The sequence below is a fragment of the Spodoptera frugiperda genome, chromosome 18 (genome assembly GCF_023101765.2).
Source record: "Spodoptera frugiperda isolate SF20-4 chromosome 18, AGI-APGP_CSIRO_Sfru_2.0, whole genome shotgun sequence".
NCBI lineage: Eukaryota > Metazoa > Arthropoda > Insecta > Lepidoptera > Noctuidae > Spodoptera > Spodoptera frugiperda.
Window position 1 is genome coordinate 1,829,346 of NC_064229.1, and position 14,277 is coordinate 1,843,622.

General features: G+C 36.7%; 1 protein-coding gene across 4 annotated transcripts in view; it reads right to left on the minus strand.

The window, feature by feature from the left end:
- The window catches only part of LOC118277919 (regulator of G-protein signaling loco), a 109,440-nt gene that overhangs the window by 93,302 nt on the left and 1,861 nt on the right, over window positions 1-14,277 (minus strand). For 3 of the 4 annotated variants that reach the window (XM_050700387.1, XM_050700388.1, XM_050700390.1), the window contains exons 2-3: window positions 11,274-12,814; window positions 10,588-10,776 (exon numbers count right to left, since the gene is read on the minus strand). In XM_050700387.1, coding sequence (XP_050556344.1) covers window positions 10,588-10,776; window positions 11,274-12,814 — 1,730 coding nt within the window. Of the gene's footprint in view, window positions 1-10,587; window positions 10,777-11,273; window positions 12,815-13,024; window positions 13,044-14,277 lie in introns of those variants that run through there. The other variant, XM_050700389.1, reaches the window with a different exon arrangement.

The window sequence follows — 14,277 nt, forward strand, 5'->3', positions numbered from 1 at the left end:
GTGTATATGTTTAGTATATAGGTTTTATTGACGTCTAGTGCACTATATGGGCATATAGGTTGCATACGTTATCAATATCACAGTAGCCTTTATGCCTTATGTGGTAAGATTGCGTTTGTGATAACGATACTCGTTTAAAAATAGATTTATGAGACAATCGGCTTATTGCGTATTTAAAGTCCACGATTTTGCATTTCATTTATTAATAGATATATATTTTTGGTACTTTCACGAGTTTATTACGCAAGATAAACAGAAAATACAAATAATAAGTAAAATAAATGTGTTATTTAAGCCCTCCTATCCTGTAATCCTTAGAAATTAAAATAAAATGGTTCTAAATTATCTTGTGCAAGTCAACGACCTCTCGGACATTTGACACACCTTTTCAACAATCCCCTAAATAATTTCCATAATCATTATTCCTAATCAAGATCCCTAAAACTCATTGAAAAGCGTTGTCCCACAAAATGGTCACGATTTCGTTTCTAAAATACTAAAACGAGCATAGAAATAATAGTTTGGACTCCCACTCACGACCATAAAACAACACCGCCATGTTATTGTGTTGATAATTAAAACTATATAATCCCGTATAACGGCGCGTGCGCCGAAGCGGTAAATAACTTGTATTTATCACGTACAAGCTATATTATTGACTTCTTTCTGCTTTAAAACGGTATATGACGTTGTTGTGTGAAAAAGAAACATGTAGTTTTGACAAGAGGAGCAACACCCTTCTAGATCTTTTGTAGTAGATAGATAAACGAAATTTAATAATTTCCGAAAACAATAAAGTTGGACATTCATTACTGCATCAAAGCACGTGTATTTAATGTGTTAGAAAGAAAACCTATTACAATGAATACTGATGTGATTAGAAAATGTCGATAAAATCAATTTCTATAAAATATTCCGTAATTATAAAGAGAACTGGATGCGGGATACTAATTACCGCAGAAGCCGGTCCTGAACGAGTGATAAGATTAAACTAAATCACACTTTTTAATATGTAGATACAAGTTAATTAAGAAATATTATTTCCGATCTCACTCTAATATCTTTTAAGTGCTTAAAAGATAATTCCATATTATCAGTACCTATAGTAATGAAACTAGGTTTGCATATTGATTACCACTAACCAGCAAAATGTACAGCAGCAGTCATGTCTAAAAGCCGGCAACGCACCAATGACTCCTATGGTGTTGCGGGTATCAATGGGCGGCGCTGATCGCTTACCATCAGATGACCCGTCTGCTGGTTTGCCACCTATTCCATAAAAAAGCAGTCGTCTTGTGCCTAATATGATGATGAACCAGTAAAGAGTATTCTTACCTACCCTTCCGAAGAACAACAGAAATGTTAAGTCATTTTTACCATATCATTTCAAGCAATCTTTAACTTTAATGGGTTTTAATAGGGCTCGAGGTCAACTCATACTAATTTCCGTTGTTATTAATGGTTACTCAATTGATCCCCTCCCCAGTGAATAAGATCAGGACAATAGATGCTGTACAACATGCGGGCCTAACTGAGTTATCACACGATCTGTTTTATGGGTTACAGTGTACTAAAATTTTATTTTATAGCACACTTGAAAATTATTTACTGTAAAATAAAATTATTTAGGCAGAAATGTTACCTAATTAAAGTGCGGTACGCATTTCTTACATCACACTTTTAATATAATCCAATGGTAACATGAAAAAATATTTCCTTATAAAATTATAAATAAATATTTTTTGCAATATAAATCACCCTGTTACAGAGAATCCCAATAAGCATCGTAGCGGTTAGCAGTGCCCTTTTGACCCTGTGGTAACCCAGCTAAGTAGGACAATTTCATGCTTATATTATTATGTATTTATAACCTATGTATAAATAAATAAAACACCACACAACAACTACTAAACAAGAATAAAGTATGACACAAATCGCTATTTATTGGCAATACTTTCGATAACGCTTCACTTGCAAGATCCGATGCAATAAACAAGAATAATAACTATGTATAACTAGGGTTGCCATATTCAGACTGATCATTTCCTGGACATTTCTAGGGCCACAAATGGTATCTAAGTTTTGGTGTCCCATCCAAGACTAAACTGTAAAAGTAGGAATTAAGTAGGTACCTAGAACGTCCCTTGCTGCCCCTCAACACACGCAGCGTGTCTTACGTGCACGTTATAACGTTTGATTTGACTTTTGCAACCGTAGAATTGTATTTTTGTGAAAAAAATCTAGTATTTTTTCATTCCGTGACACGGACACGGGACAGCACAACATTCCGGGACAATTACGGAAATCCCGGCCATCTGGCAACCCTATCTATAACTGGTCATACTCGCTCATTCTAATTGCTATTATAAAGTTCTTCGATAGAACATCGCTTGGTCCAGTTTTATGGCCATGTATCTGTCACAACTGTCTGCATTGTGCAATTTTAATAACTCTTGTACTAATTATATTGTACTTCATGGATATCGATGCCTTTATTATGTAATAAAGAAAGAAATATTACATTTTATACTTTTTTATGGTATAAGCCGGTTGACTTTGACTTTGACTTGATGGTGAGCAATCGCCGCCGCCTATGGACACCCGAAATACCAGAGGCGTTACAAGTGCGTTGCCGGCCTTTTGGGGGTTAGGAATTTAAGGGTTGTTGGGTACTTGAGCATTTTCCTTCATATCAAATCCGGATGAAATGTATTAATGTTTTGTGTCATTTTATGCGTGATATTATGATAATATTCTTTGGAAGGAGTAGAAAAGTCATAAGGTTTCCCTAAAACTCACATGAATATGAAAGAAAAAGTGTGCGCATGCGCATACGTAGCCGTGAGCAATAAACTCTTCACCGTGAGTTAAGACTAACAATACCCTTCGTATAAAAATATATCAAAAACTAATTTCAACAATTTATTTACTAAAACAATAGTAGGCTATTCTTAACATATTATATTTATATCATAGAATTACATATACCTATTTACGAGAGAAGTACGAAATGTAAACAATGCAACTGGAACAACTGATTACATACGTCCTTACGTGATTCACAGTTTCTATATATAGGCGGCCCTTGGCGAGCTGTACAAATATCTGATAACACTGATATGCTACTGAAATAGAACGGTACTAGTAGGGTGCGCATGAGACTATCACAATACTAGAATTACTTAACTGTTTTTACAACTGTCTTTTTGGACTGCATCTGGTGAAAAGGAGGTCGCTATATTGTTATTTGTCTGGTATTATCTTAGGATAGCGTATTATTATAATGGAGGTGATGTTGGTTTTAGATTTACTTCTTTAATCCTTCAATCATCATAGCACCAAACTTTTTACATGTATTTTTTTATGGGACAAGCCCTCCACAACCTCCCGTACCACTGCAACTCCTGTAAGCCAGGATCTACAGTAGATATAACCATGAAAACACCGGAGCACTGAAGTTCGACGCATCCCAGGGAAATGAATGACTGTCTTGGATCCCGCAACGAAACAAATCAGAAGATGTTATTAGAGGAGAAGATTTTTTTTATATGTAATCAAAAATTGAGTGATTTGATACGCAAGTCTAAAATTGGGACCGGCGTTGCAGATTTGGCCCGTAATTGGTAATAGATATTTCTGTTGAGACGAACTCAAGAGTTCTTCTATTATCAATTCTTAATGATGCTGTTTTTGGCAACCGATTTGCACTATACTTGAGAGATTCCCAACTGTTTTATGTCATTCACACTGCTGAATCATTAGACTAGGTAGCAAATACACTTGAAACTACCTACTCATCGCTCATCGGTCCCAAATCAGTTGTCATTGGAACTACTAACATGTTTGTCCACTTGAAAGTTTGAGCAAAAAGATGCAGAAAAAACTAGCAGATGGTTGTGACGATAATACATTTGTTGACAGTCTAAACTAAAGCCCCTCGTAGTTTGATTATTACTAAAACTGCAATGAAATTGCAGTACAAGTTTAGCTGAACATTGGGCTTTTTGCAGCGTGTCGCTTATTTATTTACTTTTTAATTATTTGCATTCTGCTTGCAATTTATTCTTACTTTCTTTCTAAAATAAACTACTGTTCGTATATTTCAAGTAAAAATATTACGTACAAACACCGAAATCTTTGTCGGCCTACCGACCAAATGATACACAATATATGTTGATAAAAGATCAACTTTATCTTTATATAAATAGTAACCACAGTTGATTGTACGGGCCGTTTCTCAAAATTATTCCAAGGACTTATGGAGCAGATGTCTGAGACTCATATCATCCTAGATATGTATCTAGATAAAATAGGTTGTTCTTAGTAATCGGAATCAGAAAATAATCTACAAATACGGTATAGTTTCCTTCCTTATTTTGAACGTTTCTGTATCTGATAATATTTGCCTGTTTGTTATACTGTTTCAAGTAGTTGAGTCAATATGTTATTTTTGGACTTCTATTTTTATAAATTGACTTATTTTATTATAAGCCTTCCGATGGTTGCTTAGTGTCTATTTACTCAAACAAGGATCGTCTCAGGAAATTGAGACAGAATAAAGATCACAAAGTTGGAAATGCTAAACATTGTAGAATCATCTGGAAACATTTAATATCTCTAAAATGTACATATGTATGTATACATGCACCTAACTCACAAATAGATCAAAACAAATTGGATTACTCCATATCTGCTACGTTCATAATTTCATACGTAAAGACGAGATTCATTTAAAATAAAAATTGACAAATACTTCAAATGCATCTGAGCAAAGACGGACCGGTCTACTAGTTTATCACAAAGAACAATACTAAATCTACCCAAAAGAGTTAAGCAAACGGTGTCACAACCAGTGATGGCAAAGGCGACTTCAAACTCACAGGTACTGGTACCTCCGTACCCAACAATGTCTCCAACCTGACAAGCACAACCATGTCACCCAACGTGACGTGGTGTAGTAGCTAATGAGCCACGTGATACACTTCGTGTCTGTCGAGTTAAAGCTAATAACGACAATAAACACCTCTCCTATACTAATACTAACTACATCTTATATTTAGATCCGAAGGTGCGGGTAAAATGCTCGTGGTTTACTTTTCAATTCTTATGCTTATGGTATTAAAAGCTGCGGACTATCTAGCGGGTTTACCGGGGCTCCGGCTCGAAAAGCAGGAGTAGGAACGGGGTGGTTTAGTCAGTAAAAGTCTGACACTCCCTCTCGTCTCGCCGTGGCCCAGGAGTCAATGGATGATTTACCCCTTAAAAAACTGTATTAAAAGCTGTTTGTGCATTAAAAAATTGATAGGCTAGCGTTTGTGCATTTTTATGGGTCATTATTATAATGTGTTTAGAAGACTGTTTTTCAAATTATAGTCACGAGGATTTATTCGTGTGAAAATACATATATCTGGAAACTTCTCTACAAGCGTTAAAGCTCTGGGAATCCATACATACACATGACACCCAAACCCGAAACAACAATTTGTAGATCACACAGTTTTCCGTGCCTGTACATTACGCTGCAGCCGGTTGCCCAGCCACCGCGCCAACCATGCAGTCAAACTACATTTCCATATTTTTCTTAAACAATTTCCTAATAACACGTTTGACTTCCGATATACTTAAAGCACCGAACTTCGGACCTTTAACAACAAATCATTTACCACCACACTAAATAATATTGATTGGTAACTTAAACGTCCAATCTGTACATATTTGCAAATTAATTTGACTGAGACTTACCTGGTTAAACATGTCTTTGTGAAAGAAATCCATATTATATTACGAAGCGTCACGAAACCCGAGGAAAACTTGATACAAATGCGCAATACCAATAAAAAGATTTGCCTTAAAGATAGTATTATCTTTAGAGTTGATCCCATTATTGAGAATGTATTTATTTTTACACTGCCTGAGGCTAAGCTTAGCACGCCACGTCATGTCGCGTGTTAATTTTAAATACATTATCTTTTTATCTATTTTGCGGGGGGAGGCGGGGGAGAAATGGAAATACCAAAAACGTAACATTGTATTACGTAAATCTCAACATCTAACAAAGATTGATTAACAACAGTGTATCTTTCAGTGATCATCATCATACCAGTCATAAGACGTCCGCTGCTGAACATAGCCGTCCGTCAAAGAGTTTAAAACTAATCTTAAACAAATAAGATACTTCTTCCAAATAAGAAAAACTAGTAACTAAAAGAGAGTAGACCGATATGTCTGCTCATAAACATCCACCCGCTTATACTCCAGTACATCAGTGATTATGGCGCTTACAACAGTGCCAAAACATCAGACAATATCCCGTCTCAAGTTCTAATGATAAGATCCTAATTCAGTTTGAAAAACAGATCATTCTACTTGATCCTATCCCATCTTTCTGAGAGATTAGACTTAGGTACATAAGACCATAAACTTCTGTGTTCCTCTATCATATCTAAGCAATAAACTTTGTTAGTTACTTCTTCTCACTATCTATCTAACAACTGGACTCAAACAACACTAAACGCATACCAATCTAAAGCCAAAACCTTGAATGAAACAAAGTAAACAGCTACATTTTACATCACACGTACGTCACAATCTTTAAAACGATAATAGTAAGCCCCTAAGCCTAGCTAACAACATTCAAATCCCTCCATTCACGAATATATTTTATTTTTACACTCCGCTTCTGAAGTTTGCCGATACATGACAAGTGACGTACGATACACTAGTTTAGAAATCGGAGGGTTTAGTAGGAGTTTGTTTTACGTTGAACGAAAACGCAACGAGAGCGTGTTCGACTCTCGTATTGGCTAGCGCGATTGAACTAACCAATCAGAGCGCCGATATTTCGTTAACGTAAAGGAAACTCATACTAAGAATAAGGAAGCGTTGAGTATCGCGACATCTTACTACGTTTATCAAATAAAAGTATTTGGTACAAGATTTAGAACATCCGTTCGGATTTTTGCACTACTAAGACGCGTTGATTGATTTGTTATTATGTTTTAGAAAAACCCTTTAATACATATTAAACCCTACTGAATGTTCATGACGATTTTACGAGGACAAAAGAGTTCACCAACTGGCATTTTTAGCTTTAGCTTAAGCCTGGGTGTTGAGTTATAAAAAACTATATTTAGATGAAGCATAATATGTAGCTTTGAATGGAGAAGAACGAGCAAGAAACTCTATCGTTACTATTTTCAAGCAAGCAGCAGTAACTTCGGATTAATAATTACCATTCTAGGAAAAAATCTAATATGATTTTCCCATAGGATGCGAGTACGAAACTACACCCATCAATTACACCAAAATATTACAAGAATCCATGTTGTAACTTTAAAGCAAATAAAACGTAACTTTTAAAACTGTTTTCATTGAATCATACGTCACTCATATAATATCGTAAGTAGTATCTTCTGTTTGTTTATTGAAACGTCTCTGGGCGGTGTGCACTTAGGAATGTATATCCTAGTATCGAAATGGCATCAAAGATATTAGAATATACATATTAAATATTGAAATAGCAATATATACAACTCGTATTCGAACAAAACACAATCAGATTTTATTGTGAAATGGACAATGGATGTTAGCAAATGTGTATTCACAGCAAAAAATACTTACAGAAAACTTTTTTTTCTTATTTACATATTTATATTTGTTCTACACGGACTCTTGGTCCGTGCCCTTGTCATACAACTACAGAAACCTTGATATTTATGTAATTGTAATTATTTAGTGCAAAATAATGTTTTTCAAGTGTCAGGTTGGAGGCTATTTTAAATTATTTTATATAATTAGACTTTTTCAAAGATACATCAATCATTTCATATCTCCTAATGGCTTATTGCAGGTTTTACCTACATACATTTTAGGAACATAAAAGTTTTTGATATGGTAATTCCTTTCCTTCAGATGAATCGTAAGCTCTTGCAATAAAAAATAAAATTCTACGTACAGATCAAAGATTTTCCTCAATCATGCGATTTAAGAAATTTCCCAAGCAGTCTAAAGTGGTCGATTCACTTGCATCGCGTATGCGCTGGCACCACGTCGGCCAATTACGTCTAAATTAGCGGCGCGGGCTCGCTGACCGCGGTACAGCGGCGCCGGCGCATCCCTACACTTGATAGACATGTCCAGAAGTGTCAGTAAGGTAAAGAAATTGATTTCATAGTTATTTACAAATGTTTTTTGATTCACTTATACTTTGGAAGACTGTTGATAATAAAGATTGAAGTCAAATACGTTATGGAAGAAGAATTGATACAAAATCAATGTTAAAGCACGAATAAGTCTTATCACTACTTACATTATAAGCTAGAAAGTGATGTAGTCTACTTCATTCCTGTGCTGACTACGAAGGCGTACCTGCAGGTGGAAAGCTAACTATGTTATGTATAAAAATCCATAACCCAAGAACATGTTGTATGACAAAACATAAGAACTTTATTAGTGCGGCGACACATTGACAAGTGACAGATGACAGAAGTCGCACATAGACCATCGACGAGCAAATCAACGGATGACGTCATAAATATCCTGCATCGCACATATGAAGTTTACATGCGAATTAACACGGATAGAAAATCCCAACGAACAACAGTTGGGCAGAAAGCCCGCCAGGCTGAACACCTCGCCTGGTCGGAGGATCCTCCTTTTCTTAGGGAACTTTACTCTCTGTTCCTGTCGCCTTACTGTACTTCTGTTACTTTTCTGTCTACTGACAACGAATGTATGTGTACGTTTATGTGTAGAGTGTGTATAATTGTACACTACACACTACAGCGTAGCGCCGAATGTATTCATGTAGACAAGTATGTACGAGAGCATTCATCAACGCATGTTTATATAGAAAACGGTTGGCACACACTAGCGACAGTGGCGACATTCTATCTGGAATTAATTTATTTATTCAAATGAAAATTATCATCAAAGATAACAATCACATATTAAATGAAATTGATTAATATAAAATTGTAAAATAGCATATCTTTTGCAAACTAACAGGAATGACAAGATCTCCATTATAAGTTTTAAAAACAAAACATTGTAATTTGGAAATTACTGTTATTAAAAGAACGTGTCTCAAAAAAGCTCATTAAAAAATTAGACTCTAATAAACTTTAATAGCATGCAATAAAACTCAAATTCAGTAGGTAGGTACCAAAAACTCACTCGAAGCAAATTAACTCACTGAAAGACAATATTTTTAAATTCCTTGCGACAAATAAGTCGCAGTCGCAAGTGTACAGCGGTTGTAGCGGCGATAAGCCAAGAATGTTGGCTGCTTATGAATGGGCGGCCATTCATAGAATCGACCGACGACATTAGCAAAGAATGTATTGATTCAAACCGCTTCGTTACCTACTCCGTTTACTCGGAATTCGATGTTTGATAACATCAAAATTATCGATTACATACTACGATTTATTAGCACCCGTATTCGAATAATTAAAAAAGAATTTTGTGTTCGTTAATTAAATTCTTTGAGATCAAATCATTTAAGACAAATGTGTAGAACTATGTGTATAATGTCTTTTTTTCTATTTATACTAACTAAATAATAACATTTTAAACCAATTAAAATCGTTACAGAACATTTTATTTCAGAGAGAGTTAAATAGACATGTTGAATAAAATTATTTTCAGCTTTGTAAGTAAACCAGATTGCTAGGTAAAAGAAATTTCAACCTTGCATTTGCTGTTCATAAGCAAATAATATTTAAGTCAACACTGCACATTTCTGTAACTTATAAACCCTTTCAATGACCTTGGAAGAATAAAGTAATTAGTAAGCAGTTGTGGTCAATTTAGTACATGAGCCATTAGCCCGGATGTAAGTAAAATACAGTGGCGTCTCGTGGCGCCAAACTGTCAGAACGTCGTAAAACATTCATTAGTTATTCTACAAGTAGTTGATAGAACAACTTATGGTCATACCAAATTGCTTTATAATACGTGGATTGTTTTAATGGACGTTAAAGTATAACTTAATTTAATCGAAACCCGTAAGTGAAGTAGTAAGTTTCTTTTTTTATGGTATAAGTTGGTAAACGAGCAGACGGATCCATTTAAGAAACGGACACTTGAAACACCAGAGGCGTTACAAGTGCGTTGTCGGCCGTTTGGAGGTTAAGAATTGGGGATTGGGAAGAGGTTTAATAGGTCCTCCGGTAGCCTTACTCACACAACGAAACACATCGCAAGCGTTGTTTCAACTACAGGTCTAGTTACGAAGGAGTTCAAGAGGTCAAACTAGAACAACTCTTGCAAAAACAATTGTCAAGAACAAGGCTCGTAGAAGAAATATCAACGTGAAGAAGTGAGGCATTTTTGCTATGTTTCCTTTAATGAGACCTTTGGATGCCAAACCCTTTATATGGCACCATCATCTTTTTTAGACTACAGTTCCCGTCCACCATAAATATTTTGACTGCCAACAAAAAGTTGGAGGCTAATCCTCCGCTGACGCATTTTTGCTCCCCATGGCGGTTAATATGTTAGACAGGCAGGCAGTATATTTCGTAGACAAAAAAGGATCTCTGGTCCAAGTTTGTCTGTAGCAGTAAAATAAGAGGTATCACTAACCTGTCCCCTCAAATCGGGCTCGCTATTAGCAGCAGGCAGTATGTCAGGCTGTCGACTGGCTCCACAGACGTCACCGGCGCTAGCGCTCAGCGCCCGGCGTCGCTCCTCCTTCTCTCGCTCCTTATCCTTGCCTGACAGTATGTTCTTCGTCTTCGATATTATATTTAAAGGCTTCATGGATTTGCGTACCTGTGGGAATGGAATCACCATGAGACAATAGCAATGGTCTCATCATCATGATATGGAATAATGGAAATGGAACGCATAATTGTGTATTTTATGTTCCATTATTGCATGCCTCGTTTGTAAAGTCGCAAGCGCAAGGTGATTAACAAACAGGAGTTCAGAGTTTAAGTAAATATTATTAATTTTCTATAATAGATATTAAATAAAAGTAAATAAGAAAGGTCAATCAAAACACACGTCGATCTGAATTTAGATGTACATAACGCCATCTATCGTTTCTTGATAACAACTTTCGCGATGTTATTTACGTGACCAATCAAATGGGATATTATTGTAAAATACAACAGAGAATATTTATAGCTGTTTCATAAACACCCATCACACTCGGAAGGTTATGTAAATACGCAGTTATATCATTGATACCTAAACTATTATAAACCACAACTATTCTTAGACTACAAAGCAAATCATAAAAATATGAAATCTCCACAATATCTCACCTTAAATTTGATACTAGCTGGATGAACAAAATTATCATCATGTTTGTCTCTCACTGGAGGTGGATCTCTTAGTCCCAACACGAGCATATCATCAAGGGACGCTTGCATGTGTCTCCTGCGCGAGGGTCTGGCTTCCTCATGAGACCTGGAGGAGTACATGGACACAGTATCCATACTAGCTTTACTGGTCCCACCAGATATCACCGTCTCATTCTCCACTGACTCCGTCGACTGCCACTCTGGAGGCTGACGAGGCCTCTCCTCATAAATCTCCACCGAATTAAACGTTTCTGCCACTCTATCTATCTCCAAGTCCATGTCTAATTGTGGTGGTATGAACTCGTAATGGTGCCCTTCCGTCTCAGTGTACACCTGATCATACACCGCTCCATTCACATAGCCGGGGTTTCCTCGAGAACTGGAAGGTATATTCCCGTATAGATTGTTGTAGTTATAGTTGTCATCTTCGTTCCGCGGGCTTACGTGACGGACGGTTTGAAGGTCATTCGCGTTGAGGATTACGTCGTCCAAGTTCAAAGGCCTCCCTTGCCCTCCGAAGCCGTCTACAACAGGGGTCGTGTTTGACAGGAAGGATCCATCAGCTTCGAAGCTACTACAACCGACAAGCCCGAGAGGTCGTCGCGGCATGTCTTGGCGAAACCTGTTCGGTGCGGGTTGTTGTCCAGCAAAATCAACCACTAAGATTCTATCTGCGATGTTCCGACAGTCGTTATGGAAGCCAATACCAGAGTCACTGTTACTTGATGTAGTAGTCACTTCACTGTGGTTGCTCGGCTGCGGAGAGTTAGCGACGAAATCTTGCGCTTCAACTCTCTCCTCGTGTCTACACGGCCGTCTGTCTCGAGGCACGCGGAACACAGGTCTATTACACCGCGAAAAGTTACCTAACGCAGGACTATCTCCTTTTATCGTTAGTTTGGAGATCTGCTGCAGATTAGGGCTAGCGCAATCCTCTGCTGGTAAAGAGTACATGCCTCTGATAACGCCAATAACATACTCTGCCGATGGTGGGAACTCCAAACACCTTTCGGCCACTGGGTCCCTTGTGCACACGATTTGGAATTCTCTAGCTCTGGCCGCATGGGCCTCGTGTTCTGCCATTCTGGGGTCCACCGCGAACACATGGCAACTGTGTGAGGCTTCGGCCTCAGCAGTTTCAGCTGACGTCACGAGGCCGAAGTACCTTCTATCAGCGTCAGATCCACATCCCGCATACACTATTCTCTCACGTTGATATTGTGCTAAGACTTGGCCATTTGGGCGACGGAGAACTAATGAGTTTGGAAGGACTGACAGTAGTACAGGGGCGGCCGGACGCCTCTCTTGTCGAAGTTTCCTCACTGCTGTTCGTACATTTCCAGGGGCGGCATTAGGAGCAGCTTGTGGTGTTTCTATGGTGCCGAGGTAGCCGACGACGGCGCGGCACTCAAGCCTGGCTGCGTGGTTCGGCGTCAGTTGGGCCCTGCTCAGGTTCTGAAGTATTTCGTTAACGCCTGACGTACTCGGTGCTGCGTGACAACCTGGAAAAGTTAATGAGAAGAATATTGATTTGTGTAATAATTTAGTTATTTCTAAATAATTTAACAACACAAGTGCTAGATGTAATGGTAGTTATCATTGAAGTAAAAATATCACAAAATACTTGCAAAAATGTTATGAATACAAAAATAATGAACTATTAACTACTATTAAGCATGAGTACTAGGCATAAAATCATAAAAATTATTTACCCATTTCTGCCAAAATGTCACTAAGTTTCATGATGCAGTAGTTTTCACACAAGATTTTTATATTCAATTAAAAAAAACTAGACCTTACAGTTCTACCTATGAAGAGCAAGTGACATTTATAACAGAGGTAAAATAATTTTATAGCAGCCCATGAATATGAATACAATAATCTCTTGTTATATAGAGAATGAACATTCACATGCATTGTCAGTTTTTTCCATCAGAAAATAAATTAAATAAAAATAGAATATGTTATAGTTACTGCTTTTCTACCATACAGGAAAATAAATAATAAAACATAAAGGGGTTTGTTAGTAAACATTGCAATAGCTGTATTTGCAGTGCAAGTGAATCCTAATCAGTGTTAACAGGGATTTGTTGTGGAATAAAAATACTTCTATTAAAAGTAAGGTATTACCTATTGTATAACTACTTATGGAATCATTTTTGGGCGAGCAAAATAAAGGTTGTGCCTGGCACCTTTAACACAAGTTTTTTTTATGTTAAATGGGCCGACGTTTGACCGCAGTTATCTTGGCAACTAGGGGTGCTATTCTCACTATTTACTCTTTTCTGTTCAACTTATTTGATTTGTTATTTATTTTTTTAACACGTTGAATGCGAGACTTTATAACTACGAATTACGTTCAGTGCTATACATACCAATTATGACATGTACCGTTTTTTATTCTGATGCGATACAAGACGATAATGATTTGTAAACAAATGAAAAAGTTTTGCCCAATAAATCTTTGGTTTTTATAATAATATATAATTTTATAGTTGCAATAGCAAGTTGACATATTCAATTAGATATATTTGTCGTCGCCACGGAATACGAACTTTAGTTTAGTAATTATATGATATTTAAATAACAATACGGATTCGTCTTATACCGCATCACGGTGGTAGGGCAAGGTTTGTTGTGTCGATAGTTTTATAGGGAAGGGAAATATAGTGAAACAAAATATCGCCATCGATGTTTATAATTAGTAAAGGAAAAATTAATTCACAAATCCTAAATATTTTTATGCGATTTGTTGTAGCATTCCAAACACATTAATATTTAATTAATATTTAATTTATATTTTTGAAGAGGTCCTACCTGTGTTTCCGTTAGCAATTTTGAAGTGCCGATCATCACTTTTAACAACATTTTCCGCGATCTTTTCCTGGGTGCATTCATCGCGACGATCTTATTGCGAAATTTTGCGTTTTTGCTAATAAAATTAGCGTTTTTGTTAATAGTTACT